We start from the raw sequence: 22,373 nt of genomic DNA, 5'->3' as shown, positions 1-22,373 counted from the left end.
ACTTACATGCGCACTTAAAATATCCAAAAATGGCTCAGATATTATAGGGTCCACACATGGGATATAGTGCACCCTGCCTTAGGTCTGTAAGGCCTGCAGTAGGGGTGTCTTACCTATACCTCATGCAGTGTATAGGGTCATGACACACATGGCTGGGGGCCATGTCGACTCTTTGTTTTTCTCTGCACCAAGACACGCAGCCTGCAAAGGCAGTTTGCACAGTCTTGCTGATGGAACTTTGGGGTGGCACAATTTGTGCTGCAGCCGTGGTAGAACCTCTTCAGTACCCATGCCCTAGGTACGAGGGGTACCATTTAATTGAGAGTTACAGGGGTGACTGAAGTTGTGCCAATCGTGGTACAGTTTTGAGGAGAGAGCTCAAAATTGGAAGTTGGCAACTATGGATCAGTAACTAGCTTCCAACATAAGGAAAAGACCGCTGATTAGCAGAGGTATTAATAGTTATGATTTATGTTGTGGTTTAATTAGTTTGTTTTGTTTCGCGAAGTATAAAATCAATGCCATGTGTACTTTTATTAATTTAAGATCTGTTATGGATCACAAAATATCTGAATTCAGGCTATATAGAATACTGTGGGATGATGCTCGCCTTTGAGAAATGTTCTGTGGAAGCTTTTACCCCAAAGGGTTTCTAAACCCTACGAATTACAAGGACTATAGGAGTGTGTGATAACAGGTTGGTAGGATAATGCGCAGAGCCTTTTCTTTGTAAAAGGGCCATCTGTAATAGTATACCGAATAAAGGCACATTTATTTAGTGAACCACATAAAGATTCCATTCTTTCTTGTGCAGTAGCTCACAGTTTCATCACAACCCGTCTGGGAAACAGCTGAGGCCCCTCCAGACATACGCAATAGGAAAATTTGGAACGCCTGGCCTCCTTTCAACTCCCGAGGACTGCATCCAATCCATTTTTAAAGAGCTACCTTTAATACCAGTGTATTTAAACAGCCCTGAGCAGACAGAGTGTAATATAAACAAAGCCATTTGTTAATTGCCAACGCACGTGGGCAGTGTCTGTTTTACATGCCGGTGCAAGATGGCACATGTAGAGAGAGCAAAGATCCATAAAAGGCAGAATTAGGGAACATTAAACTGTCAAAGAACGAGTCAGGACATAAGAAGTATGGTGTTCCATGGCCAAGCATGACTTAAATAGAAAGAGACCTGCTCCCAAGATATACATGCATGGCATGACCGCTGCATGGAAAAAGTTCCCAGGCCCCAAATAAAGACACGTTATCTAACAAACAGCACACTCAAACAGCCAGAGCCCTGTTCCTTGAGTGACGTGCAGAATTAGGTTTGAATCATTAGAAGTACTCAGCGGTGCGACTTTGTTTTTGGTGTATACATAACCTTCCGGAATCAGACAAACCAAACAGTAGTTAAGCAAGAATAAAAAAAAACATGGAGTTGTTTATGAGAAGGAAAGGCGGCATCTTTCGACTTGGCAGAACTTTAAGTTTCACTTAGAGCACGCCGCGGTGCCTGCCAGGACTACAGCTCTGGCATTGAACGAGCTGGGCTAAGAGCAACCTGTCATTCTATTGCTACTAGAGAAGGGCTGAACAAAGGGCAACGCGTCTCTTCTGGTCAGGGTATTTTATACATCAGTGATGTGTGTGTGCGTGCGTGCGGGTGCGTGTGTGCGTGTGTGTTTCTCTTGAATGTCTATACTGCTCGGTTGTGAATATTTACGATCCTGACTATAGTCTGAGCTTTCCATGTGTTTGTGTACCCTTTTAACTGCGATATAAAACACAGATGCCAAACAGTGGCCAAAGCATCTTCTCTGCTCACGCGCCGGAGCACTCTGAGCTGAAAGGTTCTCCCAGTCACTTCTTATCGGCCATCAGAGAAAGACTTCACTAGGAACCAGTAGCCACCATTCCAAGGGGGACCAACTACCTGTCAGCTCTTCTGGTTCTCGTCGAAAGCCCTGGGCGTTCCATTCATCCCCAGGGTATCTCTTGAATCCTTGTTTTCCCTGGTTCTGCAGATATTTGCATTCACTATCTAAGTATGTTCAAACACTTCACGTCAGAAAATTAAACCTGTTCCTTTCAATATACCAGTAATTTGTTTAGTTGCCTATTGAGGGAGAAAGGCAAAGCGAGGTTGGACGTGGTCTAAAGGGCAATGAATGCATGTTTTATGTTCACTTTATAATCAGCATGTGTTTCTAATAGCATTTATTTAAATTTCTTTCAAGTGTTCAGCTACATGGAAAATGGCACAGAAAGCTCCAAAGAGGAAGAAATGAAAAGAATACCTTCCCCAACACAGGTAGGAGAGGAAGAAATACAATGCCTATGTGAAACTTGTAAACAGTTTACTCTGAAATCGACTGCTGAGGAAGCCTCGGTGTACAAACGTCTTTGTTTCCATTCAGCCTGTTGATTATTTTGTAGCTTGATGTCAAATAATCTTTGGTAATGTTGGGTTCCTTGGAGCAGAACACACTGTTTCTGGAACTGGAGGAAGCAAAAGGTTATTCTGCAAGTCCGTGGTAAGTCTCCCTGTATGCAGGCTGCTGGATCTTACTGAGGCAATGCAGCAACCTCTCTTCAATGCCCGTGACGAGCTGGTCTCGTCATGGGCCGCGGTTGCGCTGTGCCCATGACGAGACCAGCTCGTCACAAACCCCGCCCGCTAATGAAACGGCCGGCACAGGGCGGGGAAAGGGGCGGGCACTGAAGGGGTTAACTCCAGGTTCCTTATGGTGGAAATTTCGAGGTGCAGAAATTCATGCTTATCACCCTCATTAAATTGCTTATCAGATAGGGCAAACAATCACATTTAGCAGGCAATGGGCCTACACTTCTCTTTCAGGGTAAAACAGTAGGGCCAACTCAACACAAAGCTGACATAGGCGGCGCCTATGGTACCAGCTGCTGGAGGGCATCGCAGAGGCCGCTCCCGAAGGGGGCCTTGACGGCCGGCGCCATAACCTATGCCGAGTCCCAGACAGAACCATTTTTAGCGCATTGATGTGCCCAAGAGCAGGAAAGCTCCCACGCCCCCCCCCGCTGCGGCCCCCAGAGAGGTGCCACCCCCCCCCCCCGAGCGTGATACAGACCACCCAATAGGAGGAAACCACAAACCGGGCGGGAAAGTGCTGGGGGGGATATAAGCGCTGCTCCCCCAGGTAAGCTCTTATCTTTTGGAGCGGGGGAGCAGCATCGGCGAGGAAGTTTTTGTCCCACCCACACCTAAGGAACAGCTATGTCGCAGTGCTGAGGAGCAGGCAAGGCGTTGGCGAGGAACTACGGGGATAATGGTTGGTACAGAGGCACACTGGAGTGCGGTGTACCGGAATAGGACCACTCACCTTGGGAGGCCTCACGGCTAGGTGAGTTGGCCTTAGGGCAGTGTGTAGGACCACTCACTTTGGGATGCCTTACGGCTGGGTGAGTTGGCCTACCACAAGGGGGTAGCAAATGGAGATGGTGCTCGCTGCCCAGCCCCCGCCGGATGGCAGGGCACAACAAGAGTCGGACATGGTAGCGAGTTGTGGCCCAACTCCAGGACAGAAGCTACACACCACGCTCAAAGAGAGGGCAAACCCAACCAAACGAAGCAACGACCCAGTGGGGCCAAGAAACAATACCACCCTGCAAAAAACCTATCCAATGAACTGCCAGTCTAATCTGCTATTGGGCAATGTACATGTGATTTATGGCAAATGTAATGTATAATGAGATGCAAATGAGGCATGACGCCAATATGACAGTTCACCAATAATGACTTATGGCATGATACGCAAGGTATGCAATAGATATACGTGTATTCCTTATAAAACTGCAGCCAACAAATGACCACCACAAGACAAGAGTGCAAGTTGGCTTATTTAGGGTAAGAAATACGATGATGGAAAGTTGGGGAGTGGGCAAAGTGTGGGGGTTATCAGTGCTGACGCCAACAGCCACGTGAGTTTGTAGGGCCATCTCAAAACAATGTGCTACTCGACGGAATCATTTAAACATTCTTAATGCAGCGCTCCCTCGACTTCAGCCCTGTCAGAGGATTTATATATGTGGTGGTAAAGTTTTACCAGGGAAGGTGAGACAGGGTTAGACTCTGCGTATATTATTTTGTGAGGGAGAAAAAAGAGCAACAATAAAAACATTGCCACACACCTAATTTACGAGGCCGGAAAATTTTAATTACTGCAGTTACTGTTAACAAGCAGTTAACGGGCAGATCTATGCAGATGCCTCCCCAACTCTACTGTGGTGATTGGAACCCATAATCGTCTCTGCAGCAGCTACATTAACCATCTTAGTAGCCATGCTACTATTGAAGTATGCGAGCTGCAGTTTATTCAACAGATCTCTCAGTCCGATGATCAAACGCCTGAGCTGGTTTATATAGATTAAACTTGGAGTCTCCTGCTTGTGCAAGTCTCCATCTTATACTTTCCGAATTGGGACATCAGTACAGTGTGGAGGTTATGCTCTTTGAATGACTCTGTACTGGAATATCTATGCTTTTTACTGTGCTTACCACAACTGTATAATGTAAAATCTGCAAATGTCGCAACACTTGGATATGGTGGTAGAGTCAATATAAAGCTGCAGAATGAGAGCTCAAAGCATGTCTGAGTCCTGGAATCAGTTGACCAATTTAGGGCATAGTTGCATTGTGAAGGTCTCCTTACATGGATATCAGGGCATTGTAGGAGTCTGAATAAAGAGCTATTGGGAGAAAGTGAATCGTGAGAGGCAGAAAAATGTCTCTCCAACAGAATATCTCTGCATGTTCCAAGCAACACCAAAAGATGTGTGGATATTTCAACACTGGGATTCGGGTGCATTAAGTAATGTCGATACATATTTCAATCCTAGAAGATCAGTGCATTTTAATTTTCCGACCAGAAGTGCTTGGTTTCAGCAGTGGGGATATCTCTCTATTACAGGCCAGGACAAAAGTAGTTTGCCTGGGGTCTGTTCTGCACTCTTATGATACCTCATTCCTGAAATAGTGGAACCTGGTGCACTTCAGGCAGCCCTTTGACTGTGCCAGTACTGGCATATAGGTGCATTGCGCGGGTCTTTATAGAGGTGAATTATACAGACCTCTTGATGCCTCAGGGGTGTGACAGCTGTGCACCTCTCAAGTGGGAACAGAAGCTGTGCACCTTTCAAGTAATAATAGATCTGAGCATTGTGAGGGCTATGAGAATGAGACAACGCTGTTACATCAATGCATGTTACAGGCCAGAATAGCGAGGGAACCTATCAAATGAATTTAAATTGGAAACTGACAGTTCAGTACATAATCCAAATGTTGATGTAGCATATTTTACATTCCAATATTCGTCTGTTTTAAAGTAATATATTATTATGTATTTTTATCTATGAAAAAGCATGATCTCCGGAGATTAGTATACTCTTTACCTCAAGCCTCAGGAACCTCCTAGATTAATGTGGTTCTCTTGTCTCTAGAGACAACTTGCCATTTGTCGGTGTCTAGTAACTATGCGCCATTTCATAATGGAGCCAAAGAAGGAAGAATTAACCACCTTCTGCTGGTGATTCAGGGATACATGCTGATTAGGGGAACATCTGAACAAAACATGGCCTAAACTGTAACACAGAGTCCTGACCTTTTGGCTACGTATCTAACTGTTTATCTAACCACATCATCCCAATAATACCAAATTGTGTGATGCTGGGCAGGGGTAAATAATGTTGTTGTCAGGTGCGTGTGATAAGAAAAATGCTGACCCTAGTGCTTAATTAAATGTACAAAGCTGAACATATACAGTAAATGGGACAGGGTAAAATATTTCCCTGAATCAAACATTTGTTTTCGTCTCCTTGAATTTTTGGGAGCGGTGTGGTGCAGGAGCCAGAGCGGCTTACTCTGGACCTTGGGGTTCATGGTTTCAATACCCGGTGCGCAGCTCAGCATCATGTGACTCTGGGTAATAGCTCACTTAATCTCCCCGACACCCTCCAGCGCCTTGAAAGCCTTAAGGGGGTGATATGTTCCAGCTTTGCAAATAGGAATTAATATTATCAACACATTTAGTGGAGCTAAGAAGGCATCTCCTGCCACATCAAAGACATATTTTCTTAATTAGATTTGGCATAGACTAAATGTATATCAACAACGTTTCATAGCGACAGACTAGCTAACTTGATGCACGTCAAGCCTCCGGGGGAGGGGTCTGAGGATAGATTAAGTTGAAGTGACACTGCACGCTCTGTGTAGTGAAAAAGAAGAGGGCTTGCATGGTGCACCTCGCCTTTGACACTAAAATTCCTTAATTCCTCTGCTTCAGCTCCACCTCTGCTACAAAGTTGGCAGATTCTTTTGATAGTGTCCTCTGATCCGCATCACTCAGCTAAGGCTGGGAAGCTCTGTAAGAAGTCAATGGTCTGACCTGGCAGCCTGGCCTTGGCGTCTGCAGCAGCCAGTGCTTTTTCTTTTTTATTGAAATAATACGAATTACTTTTTCTAACCTTTGCGTGGGACATGTTAGATGACTCGACTCATACCACATAAATGATGTCGGAGAAGGAAATCATTGGGGTGTTTCAAGAGAGGGTGTGCTAAAATGATGAGGGTGCATGTAAAGTAATATGAAAGCATGGCAAATATGGGGCTGCCACATTTAGTTCACAATAAAGGGATGCGATTCCTAGGTTTATTTTGCATTCATAATGGCTGTTTAGACATTACCTTTACACGTGTTGCCTCTATGCATCTTATACCCCTAGAGAAGGCAAGATTGTATTCACGTCACCACTGGAAATAGGGAATGCAACAGAGGGTAAGGGAGTGTTATTCCCTCAAAGCAATGTAAACCCTCATACAGAGCAGTTGGATCTTTTACAGGTGAATTCATGCGGGTGGCAGGCATGAGTGCTCAGCAATACATTTAGATGGTGAAAAGGAAAATAAAATGTAAGTCCTAGTCCCCTGTACTTGGGAGTTTAGTATTAATTAAACGGGTGTTTTTGCTTATCTCACTTGTAAGTGGGTGCAAATCCTCTGGCAGCTGTCTGCTACTGGTAAAAGAATGCAGAGGGGGGATGCTTCATGTACGGCCTTGTCAGGACGTTACCAATTCTGTGTCCCTGCTTCAGTAAATACAGAAACGTAAAGGGCGTGAGTAACTTTCAGTGCAACTAACAAATACGTTATTATTTTGGGAACAATGGGCCAGATGTACTAAACCATTTTGCGATTGCAAACCCTGCAATAGCCAAACTCACAGGGTTGTGTCTGCACAATGGCTTTCTTCTGTTTACTAAACACATTTTGCAACGCAGAAAATCCTTCCCGACTCAGAATATGGGTTTATGTAATCCATTCCGAATCCTAATTACGAATGGGTGTAAAAGGGGCGTCCCTCCTTATTGTGAATTGCAAAGGTATGTAGTAATTGGTTGCAACCAGAATTGTGGACACAATCCATAGATCAGTTACCAACACTGATTCACAAAGGGGAAGGTTTTCCACTGTGGCCCCTTCCCCTTTGTGAATTCTGTCAGGGGACCTTAGGGGGGTGAGTGGCAGGGGCCACTGCCTGCGCCTCTTCCGGTATTCCCAAATAGGAAACCTTTTTTGTAGATCCAGTACCTTTAAGGAACCCGTGCTGTGTTTAAGAAATATAAACTTTCCATTTGGGAATGAAAACACGGGACATTGGTCAGCTGTTTCTTGCTGATCACCATCCCTATGTCTGTGAACCAATAATAGGGTGTTGCAAATAGCAGCCTGTATTATTAATAGTCGTTAGGCAGTTCATTCGGCGACCCGCTGAGTTTTTGTGATGCAACCTATGAGCACATAGGTCACATCGCAAAATCAGAGAGAGGTCGCAAAAATCGGTGTGCCATTCGTGAGCACTACTTTAAATCTGTTGGCCCATCGTGTCTTTATTATCCTTGAGAAACAGGCCCTATAGGAATTTGTCACCTTGGCCCTGCCAGGAAGACCCATTACTCTTAATCTGCCTTTAAATCATTTGTGTGCACTAGAATCAGGGCAGCTCTAGTCATATGTGGCTGTGAATCAGTCAATGCCACACGTGCACACAATGTCATTTAGGGGAATGGCACAAGGGCAACACAGCAGAAGACAAACTGTCAATCATCAATATGTCATAAAACCAACAATTAGTCATGGGAAACCTGGGTTTCACTTTCTTTTGTCTTGTCTTTGTTTATAATGGTCTGCTTCTCATTTTAATATTCGTGTAGGTTGAAATAAATAACGTTGCTTAATTTCCCACTTTCTTTACATCCCTCTACTTTCTATACAAATTAAAGCGGGTTACGGCAAGGACACACCTCATTTAATGTATTTTATGACAAAAAAAACGTTTTTCATTTCACCCTTGTTCCCTTTTTACAAACAAGCCTTTTTATCTATAGTCCAAATCTTCAGCATGCCAATGGCAGCAACATGCTCCCCTTCTTTTCAAATGTCCCCCGGAGCAAAGTTCTCTTGACATAATAAAAGCTTTCTTTAGGTCTTCAAATATGAACAATAGTTTATTTTTTGTCAAGATCAACATAATTTACAATTAGCATTTAGAGCATGAAACGCGGTTCCACATATATTCAGAAATGCAGTCCTATGCACAAATGAACAGCGGTATAGCAAATATCTCAAGTGAGCAATAACATAGAAACACTGACGATACTTGTATGGTCCATTTTTTGATAATTAGAAAAAACAATCTGAAATATTTCTATCAATTTGCACTTAAAGAGTGAAATAAGTGTATTGGGAACTGGATTGTGAAGCTATGGAGGAGAAAGGAACCATTCTTTATATGCGATGTGGGAAAGCGCCCTTATCGTTGAGCAATCTTTCACCGAGGGAGACATTGCTTTCACTCCCAGTTTCTCTGGGGAATGTTTACCTTTGTCAGCTTGGGACAAGGATTAGAGCCTGCCTCAGAGAAATGAACACCAATGTCAGCATTATAATTAAGAAAAATACACCAAAATAGGTGACAAGAAAGCAATGTAATGATTAAAAGGGGAAACAGCCATTATTTTGCGTTCTTAACCACGCCTGACCATTACTACCCATATTATACAACGATCATGTGTTTACCACGCATGTCCGTTACCACGAAGCTTCTACCACGAATATGCCCTGGTAAAGGCATGTTCGTTGTAATGGATGGTAATGGCCATGGGTTAGGAACGCGGGGCAGGCGGGGAACTGCAGCAGAGGCGGTGGTTTTAGGACTTAGGGCCAAGAAAAGGGACAGACTTTGGGTTCAGGGGGCTGAGGCAGGGGGTGGTTTTAGGGGTCAGGGCCAGGTACAGGCATACCACGCAGCGTTCAAACTCACCTCTGCTTCTCAGGACCCGTCAGGCTGTCCCTTGGATCAAGAACGGGAAGGGGGATGCGGCAGGGGAAAGTTTTCTCCGGTTCTGGCCTCACTGTCGCGTGGCAAAATGAAAGTCCATTCACAGTGTCTATTTAACACTGTGAACGGATCACATGGGGAGAAGCAACAAAAAATCTGGAACGTTCATGCCAGTGCATCGCAACGGCATGCTTGCCATTACAGAGGTAATGCCTTTACCACTCAGAGGCACCCTCATCTACAGACCCCCAGGACCCCGCACTCAATTCAGTGAAGACATCGCAGACTTCATCAGCCCACACGCCCTCCCCTCCGCTGACTACATCCTCCTAGGGGACCTCAACTTCCACCTGGAGAACAACAACGACAACAACACCACCACCCTGCTGGACAACCTCGCCAACCTCAGACTCAAGCAACTGGTGAACACCCCCACCCACTACGCCGGACACACGCTGGACCCAGTCTTCTCCTCCAGCAAGTACATCTCCTTCAGCCACGCCACCGGACTCCACTGGACAGACCACAGCTGCATCCACTTCAGCTTCAGAAGAACCACGACTCACCACCACCCGCAACAGGCTCCCCGCAGGAGCTGGAACAAGATCACCACCAACCAGCTCACCACATCACTGAGCCAGAACCCTCCCGCCAGCTCAACGGACCCCAACCAAGCAGCCAACAACCTCACACAGTGGATCACCAACTGCGCTGATGACCTCGCACCTCTGAAAAACCATCCCAGCAGGCCCGGCAGCAAGAAAGCCTCTTGGTTCAACGACGACCTCAAGAACTCCAAGAAGAACTGCCGTACCTTCGAGAAAGCCTGGCGAAAAAACCCAACTACTGACAACATGACCGCCCTCAAGCACGCCTCTCACAAACACCACCAGCTGATCCACACCACCAAGAGGACAGCATTCAAGGAACGACTAGACAACAACGCACACAACAGCAAGGAACTCTTCAGCATCGTCAAAGAGCTCTCCAACCCCAGCGCCGGAAACAACGACATCACTCCCTCACAAGACCTCTGCGACTCACTCGCCTCGTTCTTTCACCGCAAGATCGCCGAGATACACAACAGCTTCGGCGCACAGACCACGCACCCAACCACCGAACCGATGCCCCCCACAACCACCCTCCGCGCCTGGACCCCGGTCAGCACCATCCACTCCGGATCACCAACCGACCCATGCCCCCACCACGTCTTCAACAAGGCCGACTCCGTCATCGCACCCCAACTCCGGGACATCATCAACTGCTCCTTCGACACCGCCACCTTCCCGGAGTGATGGAAGCATGCCGAACTCAGCGCCCTCCTGAAGAAACCATCAGCAGACCCCTCTGACCTCAAGAACTACCTCCCCATCTCGCTCCTCCCCTTTCCTGCCAAAGTCATCGAGAAGACCGTCAACAGACAGCTTGCCGCCTTCCTCGAGACAAACGGATCCCTCAACCACTCGCAGTCCGGCTTCCGAGCCAACCACAGCACCGAGATCGCCCTCATCGCAGCCACTGACGACACCCGAGCCCTGCTCGACAACGGGGAAACAGCGGCCCTCATCCTCCTGGACCTCTCCGCAGCGTTCGATACTGTCTGCCACCGCACCCTAGTGCAGCGCCTCAGCAACATCGGAATACAAGAGAAGGCACTAGATTGGATCATCTCGTTCCTCGCCGGAAGAACCCAGAGAGTCCGCCTCCCCCGTTCAGATCCGAGGCCACCGAAGTCATCTGCGGCGTACCACAAGGATCATCACTCAGCCCCACCCTCTTCAACGTCTACATGAGCCCCCTCGCAGCCATCGCACGCCAACACAACCTCAACATCATCCCCTACGCCGACGACACCCAGCTGATCCACTCCCTCACCAACGACCCAGCTAAGGCCAGAACCAACCTACACGAAGGGATGAAAGACGTAGCGGAGTGGATGACGAACAGCCGCCTGAAACTGAACTCAGACAAGACAGAAGTCCTCATCCTTGGATCATCACCCTCTGCCTGGGATGACTCCTGGTGGCCCCCCGCCCTGGGCAGCGCACCCAAACCTATGGACCACGCACGCAACCTGGGCTTCATCCTGGACTCCTCCCTCTCGATGACCAGACAAGTCAACGCCGTCTCATCATCATGTTTCAACATCCTACGCATGCTCCGAAAGATCTTCCGATGGATCCCCACCGAAACCAGAAAGACGGTCACCCAGGCCCTAGTCACCAGCCAACTGGACTACGGAAACACCATCTACACCGGTACCACAGCCAAACTACAGAAAAGACTCCAACGCATCCAGAACGCCTCCGCACGACTCCTCCTTGACATCCCCCGACACAGCCACATCTCCGGACACCTGAGAGACCTGCACTGGCTCCCCGTCAGCAAGAGAATCACGTTCCGACTCCTCACCCACACACACAAGGCCCTCCACGACCTGGGCCCCAGGTACCTCAACAACCGCCTGACCTTCTACACTCCCACCCGCCAGCTACGATCGACCCGCCACGCTCTCGCCGCCGTTCCACGCATCCGAAGAGCCACCAAGGGAGGAAGATGCTTCTCCTACCTGGCAGCCAAGACTTGGAACTCCCTCCCCATCCACCTCCGTCTGACCCAAGACCACCTCTCCTTCAGGAAACAACTCAAGACCTGGCTGTTCGAGCAGTAGCGGACCACCCCCTCCTAGCGCCTTGAGACCCTCCGGGCGAGTAGCGCGCTTTACAAATGTCTTGATTGATTGATTGATTGTCAATTGAGCACCTATGGGCCCTTACCAAGCATGCCTTTATAACGATATTATCGTGGTAAAGACGTATATGTTGTAAAAATTATCGAACAAAATGCATGCATGGTAATGATGCACTCGTTATACGGACAGCTATGTAAAGGCATGCGTGGTAATTGTATGAGTGATTACGTCATACAACCTTTAAAAGAAAAGAAAAGTTATGTAAATCAGATATAGAAAACAAGAGATATTGAAAATGAATAGTGTGGTGCTTTTTTCATTAAAAGTATTATAGGGAGAGGGAGGAGGAGTTGGGCTAACGGCTTGGGCGGTCAACCTCGAATCTGGAGAGCTGGGTTCGAGTCTCGGCAATGAAGGTTAAAATCCTGTGATTCTGGGGAAATCACTTAATCTCCCCGTGCCTCACAAAAATGAACGTGTCGTCGTGTAATGCAACTGGCGCTCATGTAAAGAGCTCCGATATCTTCGGGTCAAGTTTGCGCTTTATAAAACTCCGTAAAAAAATATCACGTGAAATATGCTCTGGCTTTCTGAGAGAGACAATTGCAATTTGTTTTTGGCACTGAAACATTCCAATGCTCCCCAGTTTAAGAAAAGAATAGTTCTTGGAAAACTGTTGCCCTCTCTTCTGGTCATTGCAATGGCATTTGAATGGTCCTCTGTTATTAATCCCCACATAAAATTAAATTCAGTTCTAGGAGTGTGGTGCTTTATTTCCCAGATTTGAACTTCCCAAAATGATCTACTATTTCACAGTTTTTATGCGTGTTGATATTTTTATTCACAATCTTTTCCTTGTGTCATTTCCTTCCGAGACTTAGAGCTTTCATTTTATGATCAAGCTTGATTACATGGTCTTCCCGAGATTTGCAATTCTGATAACATCAGCTATGTTATTCTGGGTGCTAACCACGAGTCTCAGGAGGTATATTCAAGTGAGCTGTTGGCTATTTGCTTGACCTACATAAACTAATTAATGGACACAGGATTCAGATATTCATATGTGGATGCAAAAGGATTCCAACTCAGGCAAGAACTGACCCACCTTTTCCATTTGAAATCATTTGCATTGCTCACATTTCAAACATGGTCAGCATTGTTCACAGCTTAGTGGCCGGGTGCGGTGCAAGAGGTATTGTGATCCCTTAGTGTGGCTGAGGCACATAGAGGCAGTACTCTATTTCTACTTACGCCAAGTTCCCTTCGGTGAAGGAAGGGATGGCAGCAGCGGCGGGTCCTCCGCTTTGGCAGAGGAGCATTGCCCCCCCAAAAACATCAGGAAAGGAAAAATAAAACAACACTCATTTTATTTCTCCTTTCCTGCCGAGTCTTGGGGGTGGGGTCTGGGGGTTGCAGCACTGAGGGGAGTGGTAGTACACTCCTTTCACTACGCATGACGGATTGGCCGGTCATCTCAGGTTGGGCAAACCTTCATGCGCTGTGAATCTCTCACAAACCCCAGCTGCATTGCTGGGTTGGAGAGAGCAGACACAGACTCCCAATCTGTCCTGGAACATTAATCAAGGGCGCTCAGGCCAATCCTGAAGCTGCTCTCATGTGAGAGCAGCCTTAGGATTGGCCGCAGTGCAGGCTAGGAGCTTGCGCCTCAAGAAGAGGAGCAGAGGAGCGCGACACGAGACATGGCCGCTGAAGGTAAGTTTTTGTTTATTATTTTTATTTTGTCCCCCTCGCTTCATGACCCAAATGCCCCCTCTCATCCCCCCACCTCGCCTGGCCACCCCGCCACACGTCACAAACACTGGGCGCTACTGGATGGCAGTCATCACAGAGTGTCTGTACTGTCTGGACTGAGGCTGCACGTGCACAGAGGACACTTTGTACTGCTGTGTGATAGCAATGAATTACAATTCCCATTTGGCCGCAAACATTTGTGGGTTCTAGGGAGACACAAGCCTTTCAGATTATTTGATATATCTCTCCTTGTGGTTGACAGCATTCTTTGCTGGGCAATCATGCTACAATGTTGCTGCAGTCAGGTCCTCACTACAAGGATTCCAGATATGATTTCAGATTTCCTTGCCATGATCCATTGCTTCCTAAATAATTGTTGGACGATGGATTACAGAGAAGTTTTTTGATAATTTTGTTGCTGATGAAAACAAATGGAAAAAAAATATCTGAGCTGTTAGGACTGAGGTTGTATACTACTAAGGTAACCATGAGAAGAAATAGAATGATTATTGTATACATCTTTATGAATGTCATGTACTCCTTCTATGGAAGTCAATTAGCAACTATATCTCATCTTTCGCAAGGGATTGTGTAGTGAAGCTTGAGGTAGTTATCCAAGCCATAAAGAGAAATACTAGTAAAATGTAAATTTGAAATACCTATTTTGGATATGTATAATTTTCAGGAATTTCCAGTCTCATATACAAATACAAAGAGTTGGTTACGAAGAGATGAGTTTATCTATTTACAATTACAACCCCGCATGGTAGCAGAACAGTTATTCAATATATATATTTTTGTTTTGCAGAGATTTACTACATCAGACAAATTTGATTGACCAGCCAAAGGGACAAGGCAGAGCGGTGGATCACATGCCTGTTTTCTCTCTTATCCATTCTCTTAATCCACATCCACCACTGTTCATCAAATCCCTGTGTATGTTGTCGCTGGTGGGGGTGGGGGTGGTGCGAGACGGAAAAGAGTATAGCTGTCATTGGATCCATTAAGGAATTGGGTTGTTGGTTGACATGGGTGTAAACCCTGCTCAAGCAGCAACCACAGTCCTTGTCGGATTAAGGCACAAGCAAACCCCAAATGAACCTGTGCTCATCCTCTTGGTATGTTGGCGCAGAACAGTCAGGCTTAACTTAGAGGCAATGTGAAAGTAATTTTGCAATACTTCAAACAGTAAATCAGTGGAAACACACCAGAAAAGGAACCCCCAACAGTTTTAGAAGAATAGAGTAAGTTTTAATAAATAAAACAAGACCAAAATAACGAAAATCAAATTGATAGAACTGGAGATGTTGAATTTTAAAGTTTGTAGTGAAAATAGTGCCAAAAAGCACAAACCACTAATTGGGGATATCTAGTCACGCTGGACTGGGACAAAGTCACAAGTTCAGGCTGACGGCGATGGAGCACAGGCCAGCTGCAGAGACACAGTTAGGTCCACTGAACAGAGTTTCTAAAATCCTGGTTGCGGAGCGTTGAGTGGTTTTGGGTCTAAGATGTCTTGCGTAGCCGAAGAGATGCATTGGTCCCGATATGTGGTGAGGCTGCGGTGCAATGTTCTGTTGCATTGTCATCAGGGATTCTGTCAACAGGGCCTGCAATCTGAAGTTTGGTGTCGGGATGCATTACGCAGCTTGTGATGCATCAGTTCAGAGGAGCTGCCAGGCTGCAATGCGAAGTCCAGCGTCATTGTCGAGGCTGCTGTCAACGAGTGATGCGAGGACCTGGGCTGTGAATGTGACGCCCCGTAGGGGCGATGCGTTACTTCTGAGGACTTCGGTGGGTGATAAGGTTCTTTGTAACAAGTCCAATCCATGCCCCAGCAGCGATGCATCGATTCTGCTCGGGGATGTGCCACTCAGTGGAGGAGATGCATCGGTTTGGCTCAGGGATGCATCATTCAGCAGAGAAGATGCATCAGTTCCCTTGGAAAGCACGTTAGGCCCACTACCAAGGGTCAAGGACTGGGGTGGCACCCCTTTGCAAGGTAGACTCACAGATGGCGGAGTCCAAGCGCATGTGCAAGGTTGTAGGAAGCCTGGATTGTCCCTGAGGCTTCAGATCAGGAGGCCAGCCAACTAGCTCTTGCAGTCACTCTGGGTTCTGGGTTCAAGAGAATAAGGTCCAGTCGCTCTCATCGAGGCAAGAGGGCTACACAGCAAAGCAGGAGTCCAGCAGAGTGCAGTCCAGCAGAGTGCAGTCCAGCAGAGTGGCAGTCCTTCTTTGTGGCAGAGTATGCACAGGTCCAGAAGTGTACTGAAGTGGTGGTGTCTGAGGTCCTTCTTTCAAACAAAGTTGTGCATTTGAAGTTGGGAGGAGCTTCTAGGGGTTTGCCTTTGAAGTGCACAGAATCACTGCCTTCTCTGCCCTGGCCCTGGCTCCAGACTAACTACAAGGTGTATGCAGCCCAATGAGTGGAGACAGGATACAGCCTATTCAGGTGTAAATGAGGCTGGTCTCTGCTCCTCCCCCATCCTGCCAGTGGTGGTTCACTTAGGCATAACTAAGCTCTCATTGTGTGTGGCTGTCCGGGAGGAATAAACAAAACCCAACTGCCAACTATACTCAGTCATGTGACCAGAGCCTCTGTTCCTCCCTGTAAAGGAAGGTGGAAGCCGTGCCTGGAAATGGGAAGCACCACTGGGGGGGCTGCAAACCACACCCCCTCTGCACTGACTCTCATGCGCTCAAAAGTGCAACGCTGTCCCACAGCGTGTGCAGTCTCTGTTCCTGCCTGTGAAGGAGGGCAGAAGCTGTGTCTGGAGATGGGAACCACCGATGGGGGTACTAAAAACCCTATCTCCCCTTGCACTGACTCTTACACGCTCAAAAATGAAACTCTGTCCCACAGCATGTGTAGCCACTGTTCCTGCTTGTGGAGGAGGGGAGAAGCTGTGCCTGGAGATGGAAAGCACCGCTGAAGGGGACTACAATCCCCATCTACCCTGCACTGACTCTCATGTGCTCAAAAGTGCGGCACTGTCCCGCCGTTTGTGTAGCCGCTGTTCCTGCCTGTGGAGAAGGGGAGAAGCCTAGCCAGGAATCGGGAAGCACCTCTTGGGGGACCCCAAACCCCATCCACCCTGCACTGACTATTACACGCGCAAAAGGTCGGCGCTATCCCGAGGTGTGTGCAGCCACTGTTCCTGACTGTGGAGTAGGGTAGAAGCTGTGCCTGGAGACAGAAAGCACCGTTGGGGGGGACTACAAACCTCATCCCCCATGCACTGACTCTCACATACTCAAACGCATGACGCTGTCCTGTGGCGTTTGTAGCCCCTATTCCTGCCTATGGAGTAGGGGACACGCCGTGCCTGGAGACGAGAAGCACCGCTGGGGAACGACAAACTCCATCTCCCCTGCACTGACTCTCATGTGCTCAAAAGCACAATACTGTCTTGCAGCGTGTGTTGCCACTGTTCCTGCTTGTGGGGAGGGGAGAAGTCATGTCTGGAGATGGGACGTACCGCTGGGGGGACTAAATACCATATCTCCCCCTGCACTGACTCTCATGTGCTCAAAAGAACAATGCTGTCCCACGGCATGTGTAGCCGTTATGTCTGTCTGTGGAGGAGGGGCAAACTGTGCCTGGAGACGGGAAGCACCGCTGGGGGGGACTACAAACCCCATCTCCCCATGCACTGATTCTTACGTGCTCAAAAGCGTGACACTGTCCCACGGCATGTGTAGCCACTGTTCCTGCTTGTGGAGGAGGGGAGAAGTCATGCCCAGAGATGGGAAGCACCCCTGGGAGACTACAAACCTCATCTTCCCCTGTACTAACTCTCATGCACTCAAAAGCATGATTCTGTCCCACATTGTGTGTAGCCACTCTTCCTGTCTGTAGAGGAGGGGAGAAGCCATACCTGGAGACAGGAAACACCTCTGGGGGGACAAAAGACCCCATCTCTCCCTGCACTGACTCTCATGTGCTCAAAAGCATGACGTTGTCCATCGGGACGAGCCCAGGCCAGGGGTGGACCTGCCCACGCCTGTCAGAGACTGAAAGAGGCCAGGCACCCCCTCTAAGCCCCAAGTTTCGTGTTTGGTTGCACGGAGGCCATGGAGAAGAGGGAAGGTAAGCAACCTGAGCCAGGAGGTGAAATAATAACTACCCTCGATTCGTTCCTTGTTCGGGCAGCAAATGTTCTTACAAAGGAGCTAGAACTTACAGAAAGACGACTTTCCTTGGAAGAGTTAAGCAATGGACTGTCTGCTAATACAAGCCTCCCGATAATGGAAGACATTGATTTGGCAGATTCAGGGGGGCAAATGGGATCTCCAATGGGGATCAGTGCCAGCGACTCCTTTCCCAGAGTAAGCAATTCAATTTCTCCATCTGAACCCCCAGTAAAAGAGAAAAGGGGCGGGACAAGGCAAACAAAAGCCCATAAAGAAAAGAATATTACGGGACTAAAGGCCCGAACCTTGGCTATATCTGCTACAAACATGGACAGATTATGTCATAGACTGAAATGTGTATTTTCCCTCCTTTTACAGCTTGCATTAAGTCACCTTGTCACCATAGAGGAGAGCTTAAACTCATTGATAAATCATAACAAGGCAGCACCACATATTACGGCTAACCCGCAACCTAAGGGACTACACTCACAGTCAAAGTCAGATGCTCCATCCATGCCAACCACGCCAGCATGCAGTAACGTGAGGGTGAGAGGAGGGTTTGTGGAGACACAGCAACCGGTTTAAGAACAGTGGTCCAGAGAATCACAAGTGCCTAAAGGCAAAAGGGAGGAGGGGGCATCCTATAAGCACTTAGATGGGCACACAGCACCTTTAACTTTAAGCTATCCACACCCTAGCTTCACCAGAACCACCAACCCGGTGCCCCTGGGTCAGTAGGCCAGTTAACTGCTAAGCCTCACACGAATGCGGGCACTGAAACAAGAGCAGCGTGCATTTATATGGTGGGTAGGGAAGAAAGGGGTAATTACACCTGTCACAGGGGAAAGAGGGTTCAGAGTTTGGATCTCTCTCCTGCAGCTTGTCCATACGTCCTTATTTTGGCAAACGTCCCTGAGCTAAGGCAGTTGCAGAGCGAGTCCACTGACTTACTTTTGGGAAAGTTGTGCACTGGCAGGCTAAGTTTGTAAGGGCTGACTCTCTCTTAAATGGCCACATCCTTATGGCAAGAAGAATCGCGTGGGTCAGATCCGCATCAAAAACTATAGCAGGGGACTGTATTGTGGTAATTTGTAACAATCACAGGTTACTGGGGGAGTTGTTACGACAGTTGCCTACTGCTCTCGCATTCGGCTCTCAGATATTTGCCCTTCCCTTAGGTTTTTTCTATAAACCACAAGCTATGCTCGTGCCAGAGGCAGGATTAGGCAGAAGCTCTGCTACCCTCCCCCCAACTCCCACTGTAACCCTATCCTCGTGAGGCCAGAGGTAATAGTAAGAAATAGGTATGGCCTACTGGAGGGTTTGGAGGCCTTCGATAGTCTGGATAAAAGTGTTCTGGACATATACAAGATAGGGGGCTTAGGGACCAGTAATTGATGATGGAAGATAAAGTGAGTAGGAGACTGAGATAGTTAAGATAGGAAGCTGGAACTTAGCAGGTATTAGATGGCAGTTGGGTATCCCAGTTTAGGTAAAAGAAGAGGCCAAATATGATATTTTATGCCTATAGGATACCTGGGGCCCATTTTCTTGGATGGCTTCTGTTCTTATCAATCCACCACTGTCCCTTCCAGGGCCAGTAGAGTCAAAGGCAGCATTCTCACTTTGACAGCAAACACCACCAAGGTCAAGATTCTTAAGTTCCACAGTGAATCCCCCTACTCTCACATCTTCATTTGTGAGAGGCAAAGGGAATGGGATTTGGTTATTATTAACTATTATAACAACGGCACAGAGTGTAATATGGCACAGCTGACTCACTGGAGAAGGCTATAGATGACATCAGCTTCCTCCATCCCAAGCCTCTGAACTTACTTTGGATGGGCGATTTTAGCACCTGTTGTTGTCAAAAGTTGCAGAAGCCTGTGTGTGGAATAACGTATAGTGAGGGTGACAATATTATCCATTTTGAACATAGTAATTATGGGAATTTGTTAAATAGGATGTTGATCACCATGAATCTAAAAGTAGTCAACAAGGAACATCACTTTACAGGAACCTTGGCCAGGACTTATGGGAGTGCAGAGAAAGAGTCTATGATCTATTACATCATTGCCTCAGAACCTCTTAGCTGTCAGATGAATAAAATTGGGATGAACTTTTCAAGTTTTAGTGACCACACTTCCATCTCTTGTGTAATGAAGTGGGGGGGGGCAAAAAATAAAGTACATCTGTAGAAAGTCCCAAAGCAGGTACGGACTAGGAAGAATGGTTACATATTGACGTGGAAAAAAGTAGACAAAGAGAGTTTTTTGCCGGTGGTCCTAACCCACAAGCAGTCTGGTGTAATGGTTTGTTTAGATTCTGACTCTACTCCATAACAGGTGACCGCATCATTTTCTGAGGTTTTGGCAGGAATTAAAATAAACCTTACACAGACACTCTTCTCTCAGAAGAATCCACCAGTACCTTGGCTTGACACTGTATGTACCAAGGCTTTGACAAATCTGTATACAGCCCTACACATGGTTTCAAGAGATAACTCTCTGATTTGTAGTCTATATGCCAAGTATAAGGAGGTGAGATCTGCCAGGTGAAAGAGTTTAAGGGAGGAAGCCTGGGCGAATCTGCGATGAGCATCTATGAACAAGGACAGTCGCAAGTTCTGGAAAGTGGTGAATGCCTCATTTCTAAAAGGGACCACTGACAGAATATCGAGGAGAAGAATATCGAGCTGCCACAATATTGAGGTAAAAATATCAAGTGACAGAATATCGACTTCCTATCTACAAACAGGTAAGTACAAAAATATTGAATCCTAAATATCGTTGTTAATAATATAATTTGCTAAAATATCGACTTTTTTAAATGTCTTAAAAGTAATATAAAATTAATTAAATAATAAATATAATCAAGTAAAACATACTTAAAAATAATGTCAAGACGTTAAAATTAATAATTAATAAATGTAATGTAAAAAACATGCATTTTTTATATATCAACTTAATAGTGTTAAAAAATAATTGATATTTTTTATTATAAAATGTTAAAAACATAATTTAAAATATAATTATATATATAAATGAACCTATAATATAAATATAAAAATAAATTATTTATAATAAGTTAAAACTTTAAAATAAATATTTTTTTTTAAATAATATTTTACACTACATTAAATATAACAATACCGAAAACGTTGCATAGCGTAGGGGATAAAATTACTATTCCCACTCCAGCGAGTCGTACAGTAGGGGAAGTGTTGGATAGCGGGTGGATAAAAATTACTATTCCCAATCCAGTGAGTGGAACAGTATGGAAAATGTTGGCTAGCGGGTGGGTAAAAATTACTATTCCCACTCCAGCGAGTGCAACAGTAGGGAAAGTGTTGGATAGCGGGTGGGTAAACATTACTATTCCCACTCCAGTGAGTGCAACAGTAGGGAAAGTGTTGGATAGCGGGTGGGTAAAAATTACTACTCCAACTCCAGTGAGTGCAACAGTAGTGAATGTGTTGGATAGCGGGAGGTTAAAAATTACTATTCCCACTCCAGTGAGTGCAACAGTAGGGAAAGTGTTGGATAGCAGGTGGGTAAAAATTACTATTCCCACTTACTATTCCCACTCCAGTGAGTGCAACAGTAGGGAAAGTGTTAGATAGAGGGTGGGAATAATGTACTATTCCCACTCCACCAAGTGTAAAAGTAGAGAAAGAGTTGGATAGTGGGAGGGTAAAAATTACTAGTCCCACTCCAGCGAATGGAACAGTAGGGAACGTTTTTGATTACGGGAGGGTAAAAATTACTATTCCCACTCCAGCGAGTGCAACAGTAGGGAAAATTGACACAATTGACACATTTACCAATTAATTATTACTTGTTATTAATCAATTTATAATTAATTATTAATACATTAATTAACTCAATTAACTATATAAATTATTAAATACAAAATTACTTCCCACCCTATTCCCCTATAAACCCACAACCCGCAAAAGAATTAAATCACGCAAAAAGTAATTAACATAAAATTAGTTAATTCTTCATAATTCTTAAAATATATATTATAATTAAATTACTTCCCACCCTAGTCTCCTATAAACCCACAACCCGCTACAGAATTAAATTACGCAAAAATTAATTAACATAAAATTCATTACTTTAAAAAAATTCAAACATACATTACAAAAATAATACATATTTTTAACACATATAATAACATTCAAAACACTGAAAAAAAAAATCGATATTATTAACAACAATTGTTTTACAAACGATATTACTAACTTCGATATTATAAAAAACTATATTTCTTACCGGTGTGTCGATATGCTTAACCACTATATTTTTGCAGGTCGATATCCTGTCCACTCGATATTCAAAACTCAATATTTTGTCCACTCGATATTTTAACTTCGATATTATGACTAGTTACCTTCTAAAAGAGCCAAGTGATCCTACCTT

The 22,373-nt window shown here is 45.9% G+C and overlaps 1 protein-coding gene across 1 annotated transcript in view; it reads left to right on the top strand.

Moving 5' to 3' along the window:
* Window positions 1-22,373, top strand: part of STAC (SH3 and cysteine rich domain) — a 943,669-nt gene that overhangs the window by 710,893 nt on the left and 210,403 nt on the right. Inside the window, exon 7 of the mRNA XM_085607561.1 lies at window positions 2,238-2,311. Coding sequence (XP_085463687.1) covers window positions 2,238-2,311 — 74 coding nt within the window. The remainder of the gene's footprint in view (window positions 1-2,237; window positions 2,312-22,373) is intronic.

Source organism: Triturus cristatus, chromosome 5_2, assembly GCF_964204655.1.
Source record: "Triturus cristatus chromosome 5_2, aTriCri1.1, whole genome shotgun sequence".
NCBI classification, from domain to species: Eukaryota; Metazoa; Chordata; class Amphibia; order Caudata; family Salamandridae; genus Triturus; species Triturus cristatus.
The sequence above is the reverse complement of the archived record's forward strand: the minus strand, read 5'-3'. Positions and strand labels throughout refer to the sequence as shown.